At 43.8% G+C, this 23452-nt stretch overlaps 1 protein-coding gene across 2 annotated transcripts in view; it reads right to left on the bottom strand.

The window, feature by feature from the left end:
- Positions 1-23452, bottom strand: part of LOC108712551 (LARGE xylosyl- and glucuronyltransferase 1) — a 190200-nt gene that overhangs the window by 46239 nt on the left and 120509 nt on the right. For both annotated transcript variants that reach the window (XM_041587894.1, XM_041587895.1), the window contains exon 6: positions 15304-15475. In XM_041587894.1, coding sequence (XP_041443828.1) covers positions 15304-15475 — 172 coding nt within the window. The remainder of the gene's footprint in view (positions 1-15303; positions 15476-23452) is intronic.

The raw sequence follows: 23452 nt of genomic DNA, 5'->3' as shown, positions 1-23452 counted from the left end.
TCATGGTCCCACCCCTTACATGACTGCCCCACCTCCCCCTCATGTCCCCACCCCTTCTCATGGTCCCATCCCTTACATCACTGCCCCACCTCCCCCTCATGTCACATCCCTTACATCACTGCCCCATCCCCCCTCATGGTCCCACCCCTTACATCACTGCCCCATCCCCCCTCATGGCCCCACCCCTTACATCACTGCCCCACCTCCCCCTCATGTCCCCAAGGCCTTCCTTCCTTTTTCCCTTCCTATTGGATTATATCCCCACAAAAGGTGGTAACTCTAAAGTCATCCGATTGGATTACAGCCCCTCTCGTGCAGTCTCCATCCATTCGATAGGTCGCGTATTGCCCGCCATTTTTTCTGCGCTCCAATCTGGGTTTGATACCTTGTTACAGTAACAGGCTGGAAGGATTTCCAGGCATTCGGATCTTTGGGTGAGAAGCCAATGTTCTCGTTATTAAAGCCGCCAGTATTATTATTAGGCTGTTTCCTGAGAGAAGTAATTATGAAGCCATTAAGTGTCCCTCAGATAAACAGCAGACGTTTGTTTGTTTTACATTAAGAACGGAAGGTTTCAGCCGAGCACATTCGCCCGGCACAAATTAGTGCGTTTCATCCTGACACGGTTATTGGCTCTTCCTAAGGGGACGGTGTTTACGTTCACCTCAATGTTAATATGGAACAAATGATGTTGTCGCTGGTACACGAAGACAAACGAATGCAACTGTTGCATCCACTACCCATAATCCTCAGCAAGCCAGGGATCTCCATGCAAGTAAGGTCACTGCTGAAATGGATAATAATCGTGAACCAAAGACATGATAGTGATGCACCGAATCCAGGAATCAGTTCAGGATTCGGCCTTTTTCAACAGGATTCGGATATGGCCGAATCCTTCTGCCCCGCTGAACCAAATCCGAATCCGCATATGCAAATTAGGGGCGGGGAGAGAAATCACGTGACTTTTTGTCACAAAACAAGGAAGTAAAAAATGCTTTCCCCTTCCCACCCCTAATTTGCTTATGCAAATTAGGATTCAGATTCGGTTCGGCATTTGTCCGAATTGTTCGCGAAGGATTCAGGGGCTCGGCCGAATTCAAAATAGTGGATTCGGTGCATCCCTAATGGAAATGCGAGTAAGACATTGCCAATGAGCATATTAACCCCAGAAATGCCAGTAAGAAATGGGAGTATATTAATCCAGACATGTCAGTAATAAGCATATTAACCCCAGACAAGCCAGTAAGATCACTGTAGAAAGTGGAAATAGATAAATGAACCGCAAACATGCCGGTAAGATGACTGAAGAAAATGAATAGATTGAAAGCATTGCCCACAGTGGAAGTAGAACAGTTGGCGGGGGGATCCATCGGCCTTGGCGAGGAGGGTGGTGGGGACAGGCAGGGGCCTACAGTAGCTATGGCACAACAGGAGCATTTAATGGGACATAATTGGGGTTTATATATTCCAGGAGAAGGCTCACCTTGCTCTTTTAGATTTGCGAGTGTCCCAGATCCAAAGGAAGCTGAGGGGGAGTGGAGCCATGTATAGAGGGAAGAACAAAGTGCAAAAGGCTCCAGGGCTACAAGTGTTTTAGCTTTATCCCTTTTTTATTCCACCCCAAATTAAACGAAGGATCGGCCCAACGCACGGGCAGTGTATATCTGCATGAATCCCCCACAGGGCCTGGACACTGGTGGGAGCATCGGCAGCCGGCTACGGATCAGACAGATGCACAGGAGCCGGGGAAAAACCTTTTTTGGAGACCTTTTCAAATTGCTGCATTTATGCTGCAGTAATAAATCAGCAGAGAATCAGAGAAAGCCGTCTGTTACGGGGATGGCAGTTCTGCCTAAGCACCTGCTCTCGGCTACTGAAATCCAATGAAATACGGAACCCACGGGGCGCCCTATTAAATCCCCGGCAAATGGAAGATCCTGTCAGTGGGAGGAGGACATCCTTGTAATAAGGGGATGGCTGCAATATAGGTAAAGTCAGGGGGGGACAGGGGGGAGAGTTGTAGGGGGCCCGAGGGTAAGGGGGGCCCCGGCCACGCCATGCTTACTTGATTAGCCGGGCCCCCCATCTTTCTGAGAGCTGCTGACTTCGGGAAGGCATGGACGTTTAAGGGGCCCTGGCCACCAATTTTCTTATAATGTGCGGGGGGGCACCAATATTTTTTAATGGGGGGGCCCTGGCCACAAATGTTTTTTATGGGGGGCCCTGACCACCAATATCTTTTTTATTATTTAACATGTGGGAACCCTAGCCACCAATATTTTTTTTGTTTTTTTACTGTGTGGTGGGGAGGGCAGACCTGTAGTTGGGGCTTGCGGTGGGCGCAGCCCAGGAGGCCCAGGAAATTTTGTCGTACGGGGCCCTGCGATCTCTGATGGCGGTCCTGGGTAAAGTGGCCACACACGGCCAGAATTAAGTTGCTGAATGAGGCCCTTCAGATTGATATGTGCTCCACCCCTCTTCATATACCCCTATACACCCCAGATCCACTCCGAGTGGCCCCTTATTCTTATGGGCCCAAACAGGTCCAATGGAGATCTGCAACTGGTGCTATCCATTGTGCAAGGTGCAGGTGTAGCTATGCCCATCAGTCGGCTGGGTATCCCATACCCAATTGTCAGTGCCAAAATTCTAAATGTGAACAACCCCTTTTAAGACAGAGGTGCCCCCAGGACTGGCTGAGGATTCTGGGTTTTGGTATCTCACCTTGTTTCTTATCCATTCATATATTTTACATCCCCCTTCCAGGAGACGAGCGGGATATAAATGTTATATATTTCCTGAGCCAGCGACGTGCCAAAAAATGTCTTTTATTCCCCCCCTGCTCTAAAGATTACCCTGCCCTTCACAGCGAGAAACTGATATTTATTTAATCTTTAGTGCCGCCATAAATCTCCCGGAATGGGACTGTATTTCGCACTGCTCCACGGAGGAGAGAATGGAGGAAAAAATAAAAATTTGAGCACAATTATCGTCCCAATAAAACACGAGCCAACGCTGAATCCCCCCCTATAACTTCCGTCCATAGAAAAATCACAGACGATTAGACAAATGAATAGGCTTGCTGGGTAATGACATGCAGAAGAGGGTCCCCTTAGCACCCGACCCATGTGTTGCTATGACACAGCTCCCATAGATACAGTGCTTGCTGCCGGATATCCTTATAGTAAACTGGCAGCACCTCCTCTACAGCTTTCAAGGACCAATCTCTTGCATGGACCTGCTGTCCCACCAGTAGTTCACTGCTGAGTTCTCTTGTTTATCATCATCTATGGTTGATTGAGAATTTACTAGGGATGCACCGAATTCACTATTTGGGATCCAGGCGAATCCCCGAAACCTTGGTGAAAGATTCGGCCGAATACCGAACTGAATCCAAATTAGGGGGAGGAAAGGAAAAAGTGGAAAAATTCTTCTTTTGTGACAAAAAGTCACATGATTTCCCTCTCTGCCCCTAATTTAAATATGCAAATTCGGATTCAGATTTGGTTAAGCCTGGCACAAGGATTCGGTCAAATCCAAATCGTGTTGAAAAATCCTTGTTGAATCCCGAACCAAATCCCGGATTTGGTGCACCCCTAGAATTTACCCCCCACAGAGGTGGGACATGGACCTATGGCACTCATGGTAAGGGTGGCTTGATGCACCCTAATACCAACCTGAATCCGAATCCAAATTTGCACTTACAAATTAGGGGCAGGAAAGGAAAAAGTGGAAAAATTCTTCTTTTGTGACGAAAAGTCACGTGATTTCCCTACCCAGCCCTTATTTTCATATGTAAATTAGGATTCAGATTTGATTCAGCCAGGGACAAGGATTCAGTCAAAATAGAATTCTGCTGAAAAAAGCTGAATCCAGGCTGAATCCCGAACCGAATCCTGGATTCGGTGCATCCCTAGAATTTACCCCCCACAGAGGTGGGACATGGAGCTTGAGGCACCCTAATGTGGTCCCCCTGTCTGGAAGAGTTAGTGATGGACATAGACCAGGTGACACAGAAGGGTGAGAAGAAACAACTACCAGGTCTACTAATGAGGAGCTTAAATACTGCACTGCTGTGTCTACCATCTATAAATTACTTTGAGATTTTGCTCCCCTCTTTTCCTAGAGTGATTACTCCCTGGCAATAATAAAACTACTGTGCCTCGGGTTACCCCCTTGTACAACCCCCCCTAGTCTCCTTACCTACTGTTCCCCTTTGAAACTGCCTCCTATCTTGAGCCCTCAATATGATGGTTTTGGGTGGGGTCGGCCATTGCCACCGATTTGTTTTCGCTCACGGCAGGTGGTTATCAAAATGGAATTCTGGTCGGATGAAGCATCTGGTATTTAATTAACAACAAAAATAAAACAGCACAGAACCCTCCTTCCCCAAACACAACTGTTCCTTTTTTCGAGCGGTTTCCATGAAGACGAGCTCCGTCGTGCTCCAAATATAGACTCCAATATAGATTCCAGCAGATCAGAAGCTTTATTGTGAATCTGAAACTTCATTAGATTGTGTGTTAGGGAAGGACTGTAAGGCAGGGGGCTGATGACATTTCATTCTGGATGCCCCAGAACTAAAGGAGATCTCCAATGGATTTGTAAGATGACATATTAATCAATGGAGATCAGACATATTCAACCTACCACATTCCGGCTGTCCGGGTAAATTGGGAGGTGCAGTTAAACAACAACTAAAAGTTGTAGCTGTAGTTTTATTTCCTAAAAGGGGTGACCTCTACTTCAAACCTTCCAAAAAGCAGCTACATAGGAGTGGTTAAGCAGTAAATACCACCTGTGATTCCTAGAGGTTATGGAGGAAACTTGAACATATCTCCCAAAATTAGGAGATGATCCATGATCCGCCCTTGGCATGCCCATATATGGCTCTTATTTGTCCACAACAAACTAAGGCTGACCTCTTCTAGTAACCCACGATTAAGGCTTGTCCCACCTAAATGGGGACAACTTGAGAGTTTGCTTTCTGACCTTTCTGACACTACCCCTAGAGTAGTGGTTCAAAAGTGTGGAGCATTGGGGGGGGGAGGTGCAGTGGTGGTGGGGTGCGATAGGTTGAGATTTTTGGAGCCTATTTGTTCTTTTAGATACACCTCAAAGCTTAGCTTGAAGGTCAAGTAGGATGAGGGTTGTTCTCCTAGATGGGGGGTACAGTGGTGATGGGATGAGATAGGTTAGGATTTGAGGAGCCTATTTGTTCTTCTAGCTACACCTCAAAGCTTAGATTGAAGGTCAACTAGGATGAGGTTTGTTCTCCTAGATAGGGGGAGGTGCAGTGGTGGGGTGCAATAGGTTAGTACTAGAGGAGCCTATTTGTTCTTCTAGATACACCTCAAAGCTTAGCTTGAAGGTCAAGTAGGATGAGGTTTGTTCTCCTAGATGGGGGGGGAAGTGCAGTGGTGGTGGGGTGCGATAGGTAAGGATTTGAGGAGCCTATTTGGTCTTCTAGATACACCTCAAAGCTTAGCTTGAAGGTCAAGTAGGATGAGGTTTGTTCTCCTACATATTCTCTGAACTACGGCTGAATGACCGATACTAAATCTATTACCTTGTTAACAGGGAGCCCTGACCACAAGTTGGACCTCCAAGGAGAACCTGAACTAAAAGAGTCTGACAGCCACTGCAGTAGGGTCATTAGCAACAACTGAGTCCATAATGGGACCCATAATACCTGTCACCTCCTTATTTACATGGGCGTAATAGACTACTCAGCAAATCTAGGACCTTATCGCCATATTATACTGCTGCTAATGACTCTGTGGCACCTTAATCTAAATTAACACATAATCTGAGCAGCATCGGCTGGCGGTTTTGCAAAGCTCGAAATGCCGCACATTCACCATCTAATGTTATTGCGGCTCCTTCAGCCCGGCATTAAGATTCTTCAATTCAGCCATTAATCTCTCCCTCTCTCTCTCTATTCACCTGCAAAATCATAATTATAACAGCTCCGCTTCGAGCAATCGCAGCATTTCGTGCGTGTCTAACTGCGAGCTGCGCCTCAGCCAGGCAAGCCAATCATTAAATGGACAAATCGCCCCGAAACGCGTTTTCTATAACGACCACCTACTGGAGGAACTGTTATTTATGGACGGCAGACAAATAAATGGCGCACGTAGGCTGGATCACAATCAGCAGAGCTGCCCGGAATATTTATGGTTTAGGGATACGGATTGCTCGTTGCGACTCAGTAGCATCACATCCTGATTGTTTTTGAATTAAAGGGGAACATAAACCTTTTAAGGAAAGTTTCTGCATTCTCCAAGCTTAATTCCAAATGCATGGTGACGCTCCAATGAGAATCCGGCCTGCTAGAGCTACACCTTCTTCCTCTGATCTAAAATAGAGAAAGAACTGGGCAATTTTCTTGTTGATATTACACTGTAATCAGGAGGGCAGACATAGTCCTACTGAAAGGGGTGGTTCGCCTTTAAGGCAACTTTTAGGATGCTATAGAATGACCTACTCCTATCAACTTTGCAATTGGTTTCCATTATTTATTTTTTATAGTTTCTGAATGATTTGCCTTCCTCCTCTGACTGTTTACAGCTTTCAAACGGGAGGGAGGGGGTCACTGACCCCAGCGGCCGAAAAACGATTGCTCTGTGAGTCTACAATTTTATTGCTATTGTTACTCTTTATTACTTACCTTCCTATACAGGCCCATATTCTGGTCTCTCTTTCAAACCGCTGCCTGGTTGCTAGGGTAAATAGGACCCTAGCAATCAGATAGCAGCTGAAATACCAAAGCTGCAAAATAAAGGAAAAACCATAAAACAATAAGACCAATTGCAAATTGTCTTAGAATATCATTGTCTACATCATGCTAAAAAGTTCATTTAACTTTTAGGGGTTCGGAGTTAGTGAAATCGCATTTAACTAATGGTGAACCACTCCTTTTGGGTTTAAAGGGTTTATGCAGGAATAATCTGTTCAAATAAAAGTTTCATTTTTAAGCTACTTCCAGTGTTCCGTCTGTCGATTGTTGGGATTCTGGAGGCGATGGAACAAGGGAATCAATTTTGTTTGGCAAAAAACTACATCCTGAGCTTGTTTTTGTTCCTATTGTAGTTGGTTACAGAACTTCACTGGCCTTGGGTATGAACATTCTCATTGGCTACAGGTTTGTCTAGCTACGAATGTTCTAATGCTCTGATTGGCTGTAGGTTGGTCTATCAGAGTTCTAAGCCTCTTAGGTGAGGCGTCTCTGTAAAGTTCTAATGATTAGATTGGCTATAGGTTGGTCTAGCAGCTAGGCTGGGGGGAGGAGGAAGGGGGTTTATGAAGGGTAGGGGTTTTTTAACTGTAGGGTTTAGTTCTCCTTTAAAACTGCTGGATTTTTATGATTTAAAGGAAGCAACTTCCTCTCGTCCAGACCCCCAGGAGACCACATCGTCTGATTCCTCTATAGTTACTCCAGTGGTGAGTCAATCTCTGTAAAGTTCTAATGATTGGATTGGATATAGGTTGGTGTCAACTTGTAAACTTCCTTGTGCTCTGACTGGCCCCGGCTTAGTCAAACCCATTGCTAGGCCAAACATTCCATTACACTTTATTAAGGTTAAAGCAAGCTGGGAGCTGTAGTTCAACAACTTTAGGGTCAAATTCTAATGCAATACTACTCAATAAAAGCTTTCTACAGGGCCAGCCGCTTCATTAAAATGCAAAACAATCCTCCAATGAGAATCCCAGCTGCTCCATATTTTTTGTTTCTACAATGGGAGTTGGAAGCATTAGGTAGAGGTTCCCAGAACTAACCAAGCCTGTCCTTTAACCCTGTGTCTGATTCCAGCATTGCACAGTCATCTTCCTAGACAAGATAACAGCAAGATGGCAGACATAGTGCTAGGAATCAGTATTCTCATTGGCCAATTTTCTTCCATCTATAAATTATGGTCAAAAAAATTCTCATTGGCAAATGCTGTCACATATCGAATTAGGTTTGTCTTCCCCTTCCTTGTGTGCTGAAGAAGGACAGCTTTATTGGGATTCCCTTTAAGCAAATGAATTGAATGGCTTGATTTTTCTATAAAAACAAATTATATTAGTTACATGGATCAAGTAGAAAACCTTTATGAAATATTTGGGCACAATCCATTCCTGGCCATTTAATAAACACACCTATAAATGTTGCCTTGTTTGCTGCTACCTATATAGAAAAAGGCTTAGAGAGGAACAAAGGATAAAACTTTGTATTTGCCACTCGGATTTTATTCAGGGTTTATCCGCAGTGCACTAATCTCACACCCTGTTCCTCTGCCTGATAGGTGATAGGAAAAGTCATCAAAGAGAATATAAGTGATAAGAGAAACACAATGGCCAAGTAATTGGTAAACTTGATGACACCCACGGACCCTGGAGTTTTCTTAGTTTTCTCCACAGAACTGAGATTGTGGGGGGCGGTAGATTGGATGAGTTAAGGGGGTGGCAAGTAAGCTGAGGACATAAGAGAAAGACTGGGGTGTATAAAATGCTTCGGAGAAGCAAAAACAAACAACAAACTAGAACAAAAGCTGTAGAAGAAATGCGGCAAAGATCTTCCTTGCACAAATAAGATTTGAGATCAAAATTAAGATTTTAAGAAGTTTCCTTCAGGAAAAGGGGGTTCGGCCATTAATTCATCCTGAATGGAATGTTGGATGTTCTAGCTCTTTAAGGGGTGGAACTCTAGATGATCTAGCCCTATAAGGGGTGGAATGTTGGATGATCCAGCTCTATAAGGGGGGAATGTGGAATATTAGGCATCCTAACTCTTTTAGGGGTAGAACTTTGGATTGTCTAGCTCGATAAGAGGTGGAATGTGGAATAATGGGTGTCCTAGTTCTATAAGGGCTAAAACTTTGGCAGTTCTAGCTCTATAAGGGATGGGATGTGGAATATTGGATGTCCTAGCTCTGTAAGGGATGGAACTTTGGACGTTCTAGCTCTATAAGGGGTGGAATGTTCAATGTTCAGATTCTTTACCACATGGAATATTGGACGTTTTCGCTCTATAAGGGTCAGAGGACTGTAAGATGAACATGCCTTGGGGCAAGCAGGTGATACCAATGAATTGTACCTAACTGCTTTGGTTCATATTTAGTGATGATCAAATCTGGACAATTTCGCTTCAATTTTGCAAAATCTGACAAATCTTGGAAGTTGATCTTGGCCCAAAGCCTTCAGTGAGTAGGGTTTCTGGCAGAGACAGAGTGCACTTATTCTGGGCAGCAGGGAACAGTGGTCATGATGGCACCCATAGCACCCTGAAAAGCTCAGGATCCTGTGTCAGTTACTCTACATTGTCTACAAATGCCTACAAACAGGGGATTAGTGGCACAATTAAAGCTCATGCCTTTGGTTCAAAAACTCACATGAGAAGAGACCTGAGGGCTTTTATTATGCTTTGGTAAAAATGCAATAGGAACATCCATGAGAAGCTTTTGTGCACCGCAGTTATACCAAACCATTCACCGCTCTTCACTGTTCAAAAGAAAAGTAAAAAAAAACTACTGGCTGACTGACAGCAAAAGTAGAAATAGTATCAATGAAAGTACATAGGAAAAGTACATGAAATATCTCAACTCGACTGCTTGAAAGCCTGGAGAGCGCTGGGTTTGAAACGACGACCCATAAACATGTCACTGAATTAGATTACAATAATAAAAGCAGACTATCCATGGATACATGACCACAGGGGTGTCTGGGGTTAAAGAAGTGACAGCCAACACTCTTGTATTGTCACTGGGGTGTTGCAGAGGCACGCGGGCTACATGTGCACATAATTATGGATGGATTCTGGCACTCGTCCCAACATCCTTCAATGGTTGTCAGTGATCCAATACCCGAAACACTGCTGACCTTTTCTGGTATTTATGATGGCAGAACACGTCTTTAGCAATGTTTGAGCTGTCAACATTAAATCTGAAAAGATCCACAGCCCCTTCGATACTCTTGGAGAACAGACATAAACCTTCTATTGTCCAAGCCCCAATTCCACCGTCCAACCAATGCCCACCGTGGATACATGGGGAATTCATTTATAGATGCACATCACAGCCCCAAGCTCTTGGTGCAAACTAATGTTGGGAAGTCTAGTTTTATTGGAATGGTCCCTTGAGTTTCACAAATCTTATTCAAAAGCTCTTAAATACATTGTTTTAATTTCCTTAATCCCAGAACAAAAAGATTTTAATTTTAATCACAAAACAATCAAGCAAGAAAGCAACTGTAACGGTCGGCACCCAACACCAGAACAAATGCGAAGCACCCTGGTCTCGGCTCGTGCTTCACCAGTAGTGTGACCGCCTTTGGCCTCAGGAGGAGCTTTGGGATGCCACCAGGTCTTAAACGAGAGGTGCAAGGCAATAGGTTCTGGATAGGCAGAGGGGCATGACTGTAAAGCAAAGTCTTTGGGCAGAAGGTCGTAGTACAAGGCATTAGGCAATAGAGTAGTCAGATCAGGCCGGGTCGGGGCAGGCAGAGAATAAATGTAGTCAGGCACGCAAGGGTCAAACCAGGAAGTCAATCAGAGGGTTAATCATAAGAGGTAGTCGGTAATCAGGCAAGGGTCAGGATCCAGAGGTCAGAATAGTCAAAAGCCAGGCAGGGGTCACAACAGGAATCAAACAGGTTCAAACCAGGATTAGCAAAGCTCAGGAAGCACCAGGAACAAACTCCTATCACGGGCAAGGTCCCACAGCCCTAATGGGCTTTAAATAGTTTTTTAATTTCGCGCCATTGACGTAATAACGTCAGCGCACCTGCGCCTTTAAATCTCCCAAGAACGTGCCGCGCGCGCCCTTAGATGCCTACGCCTGCGGCCTAATGGAGGCCGCTCGTCGCTGCGGGCGTCCCTGCCGTCCCGCCACTAGACCACCAGGTACGTTCCTTACAGCAACCTCCAAAACAGAGTCCTCCTACTTGTCCTTATTATGGCAGTGTTGGAAGAGATGATTCCAAGAGGCAACAAAGGCACAATAGGAATCTGCATACAAGTCATGTATCAGCACATGCCACACAACCATATGTCCCAACAATAGGAAATCCTCCATGACCATGTTCCTCAACCTTAACTTTCTTCACAAGTCTTCTAATGGTTGTCCAACCTTAGGGTTGTCCACCAGCCACAGCCAATCTCCTAATGGTTGTTTCTTAACAACAGCCAATCATATAATTATTGTGTGACCCAACAACATCTAATAATAGTTTGCTCCTGTACCATAAAAACATTTCAACCTTGATGGTCACCTGTTCCAAAAAATAACCAATTTTTCCAATAGTTTTATAACTTATAATGGCTAATCCCCATATGGTCATGGTCAACATCAGCCATACTCCTAATGGTCATGTATCCCACAATGGGCAACAGCCAATCACCTGTTTTGAAATTCTGCAACCTCCTAACAAAGTTATCCCACATAACTCATGAGAGTCTAGCTGATGGAAGACATTTAGAGTTTAGAGTTGTTGAGTCCAGATGCTGATCCAAGTTATATTGCGTAATTAAGTTTATCAGTCGCCGCAGTCGTATTAAGAAGGATATAAACAGATTTAATGCAGTCTGCATGTGCTTTAAAAACTGGTTATTTTTTCATACTTTATACTAGTGCTTCAGGACTTTTTCCCTAATTACCATGCAATTAACTTTTCAGTATATCATTGATTAAGTCATATATCTTAGCCTGCAAATCATTAGAGCCATTAGCCAATGCAGGAAAGAGCTGAAGTGCCTAATGTATATGTGCATATGGATATTGCTGATTAATGCTCCACAGCAGTGTGTTTTAAAGGAGAACTAGAACCTTGCCTCTTTTGGTCCACACAGCTCCATTTGTGCCACCTCCATTTGAGGCAAATGCTAAACCTAGTTCTGGCCTTGAATGTCTATGAAAGAGATTTGGAGGTGGGACAGATTTTGAACTTGAAATTCAGAGACCCACCCAAGTGCAGGTCTTGAAACAAACAAGAGAAGAGTATAACTTGAAAATGGAGAATTCCAGGTACTAGATCACTCGCTACGCCTCATTAGGAGGTGTTGACTCCTGCCCTTTCTGTCTGACCAGGAGAGCCTGATAATCACTAATAAGAAGAGGTGTTGACCTTTATTTGGACATGATTGCTACAAATTCATGAAACCGTATCCGCAGCTAAAGGCCGTCTCTCCCCCGGCATGGAGCCTGGAACGGCTAAACCTTTTAGCAACAACGTCAGGCATGTTAGTTAAAGAGATAATAGAATATTAATTCACTTGTTGTTCTTCACAATAGATATGTCCATAAAGTTGAAAGTCCCGGGCCTAGGCTTGGGCCCTCGTGTGCCTATACAGAGATACGACCCTGTGGGTTAGTCCAAATCCTGCAAAAAGAGAACTGGCATTCAAAAAACAGATCCTGGACACTGAAGTTTCAGTATAGGACTGGCCTACCGGGAAACCGAGAGAAAACCAGGTGGGTCCTGATCCTGTTGGGCTTCATGGTCTGGGCACATGGGTAAGCAATTTAGTTCAGTGGAGGAGAATGGAGAGGGGGTGGTTATTCGGCACTGAAAACTAGGGATGCACTGAATCCAGGAATCGGGTTAGGATTCGACCAGGATTCGGCCAGGATTCTGCCGTTTTCAGCCGGATTCGGCCTTTTTCAGCCGGATTCGGATTCGGCCAAATCCTTGTGCATGGTCGAACCGAATCTGAACCCTAATAAAGAAGAATTTTTTCCACTTTTTCCTTTCCTGCCCCTAATTTGCATATGCAAAGTAGGATTCGGTTCGGTATTTGGCCGAATCTTAAACCAAGAATTCGGCCGAATCCCAAATAGTCGATTCGGTGCATCTTTACTGAAAACCCTCAACACTAGAGGGCAGGTGGTGTGCCGGAGGGGATCCTTAGATGCAGGGGGGATTATTTGGATTTTCTGTGGGCCCAACTTCCCCTAGTCTGACACTGAGTAGTTCCGCTGACTAGGATGTCAGGTGACCGATGGATCAATAGTTAACTTAGTTGTTTGAGGCCCCTTGATTCCAGTCTGGGCATGAATGATCCAGGGTCCAACCACTGTGAACAGCAACAATCATAAACCCCATTATTTGTGCCTGTACAATACCCACCCGCTTCGATTGTAAGCTCTGCAGGGCAGGGATCTGCCTTCCCTTGTACCTATTAACATGTGTAAAACTCTGTTTATTCCGTGCGGTGTCTGTACTATCGCTACATTATACTGCACAGCGCTTCTAGATATAAATAGACAGAAATGAAAGGTCAATAAAGCAGATATGATTATATTTTTCTCGTATAATTGATATAAATATATATATATATCCAGCGCTCACAGATAACATCCCTGCAAATGACTTTGCACACAAGTCCTTAAATCTTAATGAAGGTCCAGAAACCCTTCTATTGCACCGAGCCAATGACTTTCCCTTAGATATAGAGGCAATTAGTAATAAGATCTGATATGTGTAATTGGCAGAGACAAACACCCTCTCCCCCTCTAATCCGCCACAGCTTTACATTAACCACTGTAAATACACATATCACTATGGAGAAGCTCATTCATTTCCCTGATTATCACAGTATAAACTCGTGACAAGGATAGAATGGAAAAGGAATTGCTGAGTATTTCTGCATTTAATTAGACTGTGATTTGGAAGGTACATTATAGAGATACAGCTCATCCTCAGCCCCATAATGTTAAAGTAGAATAAGGGCAATGGCACGAAATGTATAAATACAAATATACAGAGAAGGAATGTTCTGGGCACACAATAAGCTATACCCTCATACTGTACTGTCTAAGGGAATCAATATGGCACCTCCCTCCTCCCATATGTATAAATACAAATATACAGAGAAGGAATGTTCTGGGCACACAATAAGCTATACCCTCATACTGTACTGTCTAAGGGAATCAATATGGCACCTCCTCCTCCCATATGTATAAATACAAATATACAGAGAAGGAATGTTCTGGGCACACAATAAGCTATACCCTCATACTGTACTGTCTAAGGGAATCAATATGGCACCTCCTCCCATTTGTATAAATACAAATATACAGAGAAGGAATGTTCTGGGCACACAATAAGCTATACCCTCATACTGTACTGTCTAAGGGAATCAATATGGCACCTCCTCCTCCCATATGTATAAATACAAATATACAGAGAAGGAATGTTCTGGGCACACAATAAGCTATACCCTCATACTGTACTGTCTAAGGGAATCAATATGGCACCTCCCTCCTCCCATATGTATAAATACAAATATACAGAGAAGGAATGTTCTGGGCACACAATAAGCTATACCCTCATACTGTACTGTCTAAGGGAATCAATATGGCACCTCCTCCCATATGTATAAATACAAATATACAGAGAAGGAATGTTCTGGGCACACAATAAGCTATACCCTCATACTGTACTGTCTAAGGGAATCAATATGTCACCTCCTCCTCCCTTATGTATAAATACAAATATACAGAGAAGGAATGTTCTGGGCACACAATAAGCTATACCCTCATACTGTACTGTCTAAGGGAATCAATATGGCACCTCCCTCCTCCCATATGTATAAATACAAATATACAGAGAAGGAATGTTCTGGGCACACAATAAGCTATACCCTCATACTGTACTGTCTAAGGGAATCAATATGGCACCACCTCCTCCCATATGTATAAATACAAATATACAGAGAAGGAATGTTCTGGGCACACAATAAGCTATACCCTCATACTGTACTGTCTAAGGGAATCAATATGGCACCTCCCTCCTCCCATATGTATAAATACAAATATACAGAGAAGGAATGTTCTGGGCACACAATAAGCTATACCCACATACTGTACTGTCTAAGGGAATCAATATGGCACCTCCTCCTCCCATATGTATAAATACAAATATACAGAGAAGGAATGTTCTGGGCACACAATAAGCTATACCCTCATACTGTACTGTCTAAGGGAATCAATATGGCACCTCCCTCCTCCCATATGTATAAATACAAATATACAGAGAGGGAATGTTCTGGGCACACAATAAGCTATACCCTCATACTGTACTGTCTAAGGGAATCAATATGGCACCTGCTCCCATATGTATAAATACAAATATACAGAGAAGGAATGTTCTGGGCACACAATAAGCTATACCCTCATACTGTACTGTCTAAGGGAATCAATATGGCACCTCCTCCTCCCATATGTATAAATACAAATATACAGAGAAGGAATGTTCTGGGCACATAAGCTTCTATTTACATGAGTTAATAAGAAAATATTGGGTAGTAAAACTTATTTCTCTGACCTTTGAATTTATGAAAGACGGCCCAGAGCTCGGCGATGTCTGTAGCAAACGTGATATCGGTGTCCAGGACAATGACTCTTTCCAGACTGGCCGGGAGGGTCTTCGTAAGCACCAGCTTCATCAGCCCATATATTCCTGAGTAATGTTTGTTTGGGATCCAGGAGACTTCAGACTGCAGAGAAAGAGAAGACAGACATATGAAATCAATATTTGCCCTTGATAAAGATCTGATAGTTACAAAGGAACAAGGGAATTTATCATATGGTCCTTACAGGCGGGCAATATGGTATCAGGGGTGTTTCATGGTAGAATTCAGGGTCCAAATCGCATGGTCCAGGGTCTAGAAAGTTTCTTACAAAGTCAAATTATTAACAAACACTGCAACAAATATTTGTATCAAAGCCACCCAGGCCATGTGGACCAAAAATTCTGTCTCCATTTTTATTAGAATATACGGCTGCAGATGTTATTAGGATTTACAACCGAGATTTTATTAGAATATACGGCCAGAGAATGTTGCAAGCGGCGCAGCACATTATTATTTTCTCCTGCACTGCAGCGGGGGTTATATAGGGCCATGGATAATCAAAAGTCCATAAAAATTTTGGGAACAGAAATCCAAAAGAGAAATGGCTAGGACGTGGAAATGGCGGGGACAGGGGACACCAGCAGACAAAGTGCAACAACAACAAAAAATAAAACAAAGTCGTTGAAAAAAAAGATTCTATTACGAAAGTGTCAAAACGGCCATCGGTATAATATTTTCAACATGGCGGAGGGCGGTGAGCTTGGTCGAATGATTTGATTGTTCCTAAAGTATCAGGACAAATTGGTGTAGGGCTTTGCCCTCCAGACAAGTGATTTGGGAGTTAGATAGGGAACACCTATGTATATGCTGCCCCCAGTCCTACCCTCATGTGTACAGGCAGCTTGATATTCATCATGGAGGGATAGTTCTTTGCTCTCTATTTGTTGTGTGTGCTGGTGTCAACACTCATATGTCCAGTCTAGAAAGAACATTGAAGCTTTTTGCCCTCTGATATCCCCTCCTCCCCAACAACATCAAACTGAGGTATCTACAGGAGGGTTAATGAAGAATACAGTACATCCCCATAGACGTCATGCCCCTCTCCTATCTTGCCCATCCTTTCATGAAGAACCCCTTTCATTATAAGAGCTGCTCCTCTAAGAAATTGTATTGTTTTTGTACAGCACAGTCAACATTCAGGTTCCAACACTGGTGAGAGGACACATAGAAGACAGAAGTAGTTTAACATTTCAGAATAGTCATTAGCCAGCCTTTTAAACAGTGAACTGCCTACAAAGTTCCACCTATTGGAAAAACTTCTGGAGAACTTCCAAATTGTAACTCATGCATTGCCCAACTGGAGATTCCAACTCCAACTATGTTGCCTATATTGTATAAAAACCAACCTCCAACCTTGAACCAGGGGGTTGTTTATATCCAAGTGTATTTCTATAGGATGTGTTATTTGTGAATAATAAGTATATAATGATGTGTAGGATAACTGTCCATCATACATGGTCTATCCAAAATATAGTAATGAAAGTAGGCCGGCTGTGGAATCCAGTTTAGACATAAGCCAAGCCATTCCTCTATGCACAATGATTAGATGGCAGGTTGAAAATAACTGTTTTGGGAAAAAAATATGGATTTTTAAAAGGGAGAAATAACAACGGCTTCTATAGGTGAGGTAGATAAAAAATAACGATATGCGGCCCAATAGACAAATACTGTGGGAAAAGAACGAAAAATGGCTTTAGTGTATCATTTCAGGAGGGAAGTAATGAAAAGTGTTTAATATAGGGTTGCACGGATGCCAGCAATGCCCCAAGACATTAGGGTGATGTATGGCCTCCGGAGTACTTGGAGGTCATAAAATGCATTAAAAATAATCTGCTAATGCAAAAATCTGGCCAGCGTTCAAAGATTAATTTATGGGCTGGGATACGCTTGGATCAGCCAAAGAATCCTGTAGCTACTGTACCCATGCTCTGTGTGATTCCGATAACTCTTACTAGCACTGCCAGTGGCTCCGCAACTCATTTCTACCACATCCGCACTTTTCCCGTATAAGTCATTCCTCGTCTGACTCATCTATAAGACTTGGAAACGGCCCTCCATCCTCTTAAGCATTATAGTCTCCACCCTGCAGTAAATATTGACTGTAGGGTTCACAAGAGCAGTAGCTTCCATACATTGGCACTGTTGAAAGGGCTTTGAGTGAAAGGAGGAGGGCTAAGCTTGAGCTCAATTATAGCGAGAATTAGGGAAAATTTGCTCTTAAGTACACATCTGAAAACCCAGCATGAAGACCAGTTGCGTGAGAATTAGAATGACCATAAGACTATGAAGATTTTCATTCATTCAGGTCATGGTATATCTAGTATAGGTAAATCTAAAAACAACTGGACTTGCTGAGTAATCAATGACGACGTTTCACTACTCAACGGAGCAGCTTCTTCAGTTCAACTCAGCATGTCCAGTTGTTTTTAGATTTACCTATACTAGATATAGAATGACCATAAGTTATCTTAGATACACCTGAAAGCCCAGCTTGAACGCCAGTTGGGTGAGAATTGGGGAGTATGTCCATTAGATCTCCTAGGGCACCAGGCAGCATTTGGGGTCATATAAAAAGTCCAAATTTATTGAAAAATCATAAAATCATGAAGAGCAAACCAGTGAACATAGCCCCACGCTTAACGCGTTTCGTGGCCTCACGCCACTAATTGATGATTGGTTGGGTGAGAATTGGGAAGAATAGACACTTGCTCTACTGGACACATCTGAAAGCACAGCTTGAGGGCAAGTTGGGTGTGAACTGGTTATAGTAGCCACTTGCTCTCCTAGATACACCTGGAAGTCTAGATTGAAGGTTAATTGGGTGAGATTTGGGTAGAATGGACAGAATATCAAATGAAAAAGGTTGGCACAAACTGGATCACTCTCCACGATGTAGTTAAAAAATGTATTTATTTAGAACAACAACATCCCAAATGCCTTACGCGTTTCGTGCCTTTTGGGCACTTAATCATAGGCTAGCCTGAGCTGAAGGCTTAAGGTGTGAGCACCTGGATCCCCCAATGCATTGGGTAAGTTAAACCCTCAAAAAATTTACAATTTGGAGCTTGAAGCACTATACAAATTATTTATGTATATAATCTCTATTGGGTAGAATGGACCCTTGCTCTCCAAGATACACCAAAAAGCCCAGCTTGAAGACCAGTTGGGTGAAATTGGGGAGAATGGCCAATAGCTCTCTTAGGTTCACCTGGAAGTCCAGAATGAAGGTTAGTTGGGTGAGAATTGGGGAGAATTGACCCTTGCTCTCCTAGATACACCTACAAGCCCAGCTTGAAGACCAGTTGGGTGAAATTGGGGAGAATGGCCAATAGCTCTCTTAGGTTCACCTGGAAGTCCAGAATGAAGGTTAGTTGGGTGAGAATTGGGGAGAATTGACCATTGCTCTCCTAGATAGACCTAAAAACACCGCTTGAAGGACAGTTGGGTGAAAATTGGGGAGAATGGCCAATAGCTCTCTTAGATGCACTTGGAAGTCCAGAATGAAGGTACACCTAAAAGCCCAGCTTGAAGGCCATTTGGGTGGACATTGTGGTAAATATGTATTTATGGAATCATGACTGATATACTGATATTTTCTTATATCTGACCTATTTCATAACGAGGACCTAATGAAAGTCTGACCACCACCACCTTAAAAGAACTTGTTTTATTTCATATTTTTCTTGGAACTAGATACTAGGGCGCACACATCACCAAAAGTGGGTGTAAATCTATAGAGAATCTAAGTATTGTCTCTCACAGGGCAGTTATCTGGGTGTACTGGTTGTATGCTTTGAGACAGAGGGGACCCCAAAAAAATTATGGTTCTTGGGTTGCAAAGGGGATGGGACTTGCAAGGAGAGGGCAGGGGTTGAGCAGATCATGAGTGGTGGGTCGCCATTATGGGGTAAAATAATGAGACCATATGCATGGGTATGGTTATGCATGCTTGGACCATTTTATTCATTGGGGCCCTATCCTACCTGTTGGCAAGAGCATCAGGTAGGCCACCAGTGTAAGGAGGGTCCTGTGAACTCATTAATATGGGGGTTCCTGGTGATGACCCTGGTCTCATTATTTATGTTCCTTGTCATCAGTGATGCACACAGGATCCTCCAATCAGGATGCTTTAAGCTTCTTCTGCACTTTAAGCTGCCTAAGTCACTTCTTGCTATCTGAGCAACTTCCAAAAGTAGGTACGACTGAAGCTTTGACTCAGCAACAAACAGTTATTAGGCACAGATCCAGTTCTGACGTCACTCTGTCCAACCCATCGCTAACAATTTGAGGCACCACATGTCCCTGGTCTAATTAGGATAAATTCAGTGTTGCACAAGAACAATGCTGTCTAATTTGCTTATGCAAATGAGTCTAATAAACTGAGAGGCTGCGAGTATTTAGGTAAGTGCAGTACAGAGGGAAGGGAGCCCTACAGGCACCGCGCATGGATGGAAATCATTCACCTTCATGAGCTGCTACTGCTCCAGCTGCTACACAGGCCTCTCAGCACTGAGGATTCCGACTCATGTACCAGAACATGGGAACCGCCTGTGTTAATCTCTGCTCTTTAGCTGCCTGCTCTGAAGATAATCCATAGTTATTCCCTACTTATTCTTGATCTTAAGTGGTAATTAAATATTGGTGCAAATTGATGGGCTGTTCCTGCTGAATCTATCTGAACCTATCAACGATTTAGCTCCTTGCAACTTTATAAAATTCACTTTAGCTCCCAGAATAACTAATGGACCCAAACCCAACTACTGTGTCAGCATTAGGGCTCCCCTGGGTGGAACGTGCCTGTAAAAATCCAACTTTGTTGAGGTGCTGCTAAAATTCTAATGGATTTCTCACTGAAAACAGAACCGAAATTGTTGTCAAACATAAAAATGGACATTTTCTACATCGAAATAAGATTTTCTGTAGCAAAAGGCATTCCGAGCTGTGTTTGTGATACGGCCCAAAGCTTTTTATTTCCCAATGGAAACTCTTTATGTGGCACCAGCACCTCTGAGCCCCGAACTACAAGAAACAAACAGAGCAACTGCCTCTGCAGAAGAGAAGTGTGAGCAGCCTGTTTGTACCTACCACCTGGCACCGTGCCCCAACTTTCTAGCACAACTAATTAGATGGCAAATGCTCTGAGCTTCCCCGGGTCCCACTGCACAACAGAGTAAGCTGTGATTTCTCATCCATGGCCTGTCAGCTTTAGTGGAATCTGAACCAAGAGAACTTTGTTTTTGTAACATTTTTGCCATCTACTCTACCTTCTACCCAAAATTCCACAGTCCCTTCCCAGAGACTATTATCCCTACTACTACTAGTATAGAGCTACTGTTCTTTAGGCACCACCCCTCCCTACTATACCTGCTATCCCACAGTCACACTCCCTTCCCAGAGACTATTATCCACTGTTACTATAGGCACCATCTCTCCCTACTATACCTGCTATCCCACAGTCACACTCCCTTCCCAGAGACTATTATCCCACTGTTACTATAGGCACCATCTCTCACTACTATACCTGCTATCCCACAGTCACACTCCCTTCCCAGAGACTATTATCCCACTGTTACTATAGGCACCATCTCTCCCTACTATACCTGCTATCCCACAGTCACACTCCCTTCCCAGAGACTATTATCCACTGTTACTATAGGCACCATCTCTCCCTACTATACCTGCTATCCCACAGTCACACTCCCTTCCCAGAGACTATTATCCCACTGTTACTATAGGCACCATCTCTCCCTACTATACCTGCTGTCCCACAGTCACACTCCCTTCCCAGAGACTATTATCCACTGTTACTATAGGCACCATCTCTCCCTACTATACCTGCTATCCCACAGTCACACTCCCTTCCCAGAGACTATTATCCCACTGTTACTATAGGCACCATCTCTCCCTACTATACCTGCTATCCCACAGTCACACTCCCTTCCCAGAGACTATTATCCACTGTTACTATAGGCACATCTCTCCCTACTATACCTGCTATCCCACAGTCACACTCCCTTCCGGGAGACTATTATCCCACTGTTACTATAGGCACCATCTCTCCCTACTATACCTGCTATCCCACAGTCACACTCCCTTCCGGGAGACTATTATCCCACTGTTACTATAGGCACCATCTCTCCCTACTATACCTGCTATCCCACAGTCACACTCCCTTCCCAGAGACTATTATCCACTGTTACTATAGACACCATCTCTCCCTACTATACCTGCTATCCCACAGTCACACTCCCTTCCCAGAGACTATTATCCCACTGTTACTATAGGCACCATCTCTCCCTACTATACCTGCTATCCCACAGTCACACTCCCTTCCCAGAGACTATTATCCACTGTTACTATAGGCACCATCTCTCCCTACTATACCTGCTATCCCACAGTCACACTCCCTTTCCAGAGACTATTATCCCACTGTTACTATAGACACAATCTCTCCCTACTATACCTGCTATCCCACAGTCACACTCCCTTCCCAGAGACTATTATCCACTGTTACTATAGGCACCATCTCTCCCTACTATACCTGCTATCCCACAGTCACACTCCCTTCCCAGAGATTATTATCCCACTGTTACTATAGGCACCATCTCTCCCTACTATACCTGCTATCCCACAGTCACACTCCCTTCCGGGAGACTATTATCCCACTGTTACTATAGGCACCATCTCTCCCTACTATACCTGCTATCCCACAGTCACACTCCCTTCCGGGAGACTATTATCCCACTGTTACTATAGGCACCATCTCTCCCTACTATACCTGCTATCCCTCAGTCACACTCCCTTCCCAGAGACTATTATCCACTGTTACTATAGACACCATCTCTCCCTACTATACCTGCTATCCCACAGTCACACTCCCTTCCCAGAGACTATTATCCCACTGTTACTATAGGCACCATCTCTCCCTACTATACCTGCTATCCCACAGTCACACTCCCTTCCCAGAGACTATTATCCACTGTTACTATAGACACCATCTCTCCCTACTATACCTGATATCCCACAGTCACACTCCCTTCCCAGAGACTATTATCCCACTGTTACTATAGGCACCATCTCTCCCTACTATACCTGCTATCCCACAGTCACACTCCCTTCCCAGAGACTATTATCCCACTGTTACTATAGACACATCTCTCCCTACTATACCTGCTATCCCACAGTCACATTCCCTTCCCAGAGACTATTATCCACTGTTACTATAGACACATCTCTCCCTACTATACCTGCTATCCCACAGTCACAGTCCCTTCCCAGAGACTATTATCCACTGTTACTATAGACACCATCTCTCCCACTATACCTGCTATCCCACAGTCACACTCCCTTCCCAGAGACTATTATCCACTGTTACTATAGACACATCTCTCCCTACTATACCTGCTATCCCACAGTCACATTCCCTTCCCAGAGACTATTATCCACTGTTACTATAGACACATCTCTCCCTACTATACCTGCTATCCCACAGTCACGGTCCCTTCCCAGAGACTATTATCCACTGTTACTATAGACACTATCTCTCCCTACTATACCTGCTATCCCACAGTCACACTCCCTTCCCAGAGACTATTATCCACTGTTACTATAGACACCATCTCTCCCTACTATACCTGCTATCCCACAGTCACACTCCCTTCCCAGAGACTATTATCCCACTGTTACTATAGACATCATCTCTCCCTACTATACCTGCTATCCCACAGTCACACTCCCTTCCCAGAGACTATTATCCACTGTTACTATAGACACCATCTCTCCCTACTATACCTGCTATCCCACAGTCACACTCCCTTCCCAGAGACTATTATCCACTGTTACTATAGACACATCTCTCCCTACTATACCTGCTATCCCACAGTCACACTCCCTTCCCAGAGACTATTATCCACTGTTACTATAGACACCATCTCTCCCTACTATACCTGCTATCCCACAGTCACACTCCCTTCCCAGAGTCTATATATAAGATTTGTTTTGGACAGTAGGCACCATCTGGTATTTTTAGAACTACATTTGGTGACAATGACTTTGCTTTAT

The sequence above is a fragment of the Xenopus laevis genome, chromosome 3S (assembly GCF_017654675.1).
Source record: "Xenopus laevis strain J_2021 chromosome 3S, Xenopus_laevis_v10.1, whole genome shotgun sequence".
Taxonomy (NCBI): domain Eukaryota; kingdom Metazoa; phylum Chordata; class Amphibia; order Anura; family Pipidae; genus Xenopus; species Xenopus laevis.
Note: the sequence above shows the minus strand (reverse complement) of the source record. Positions and strands in the feature narration are given on the sequence as shown.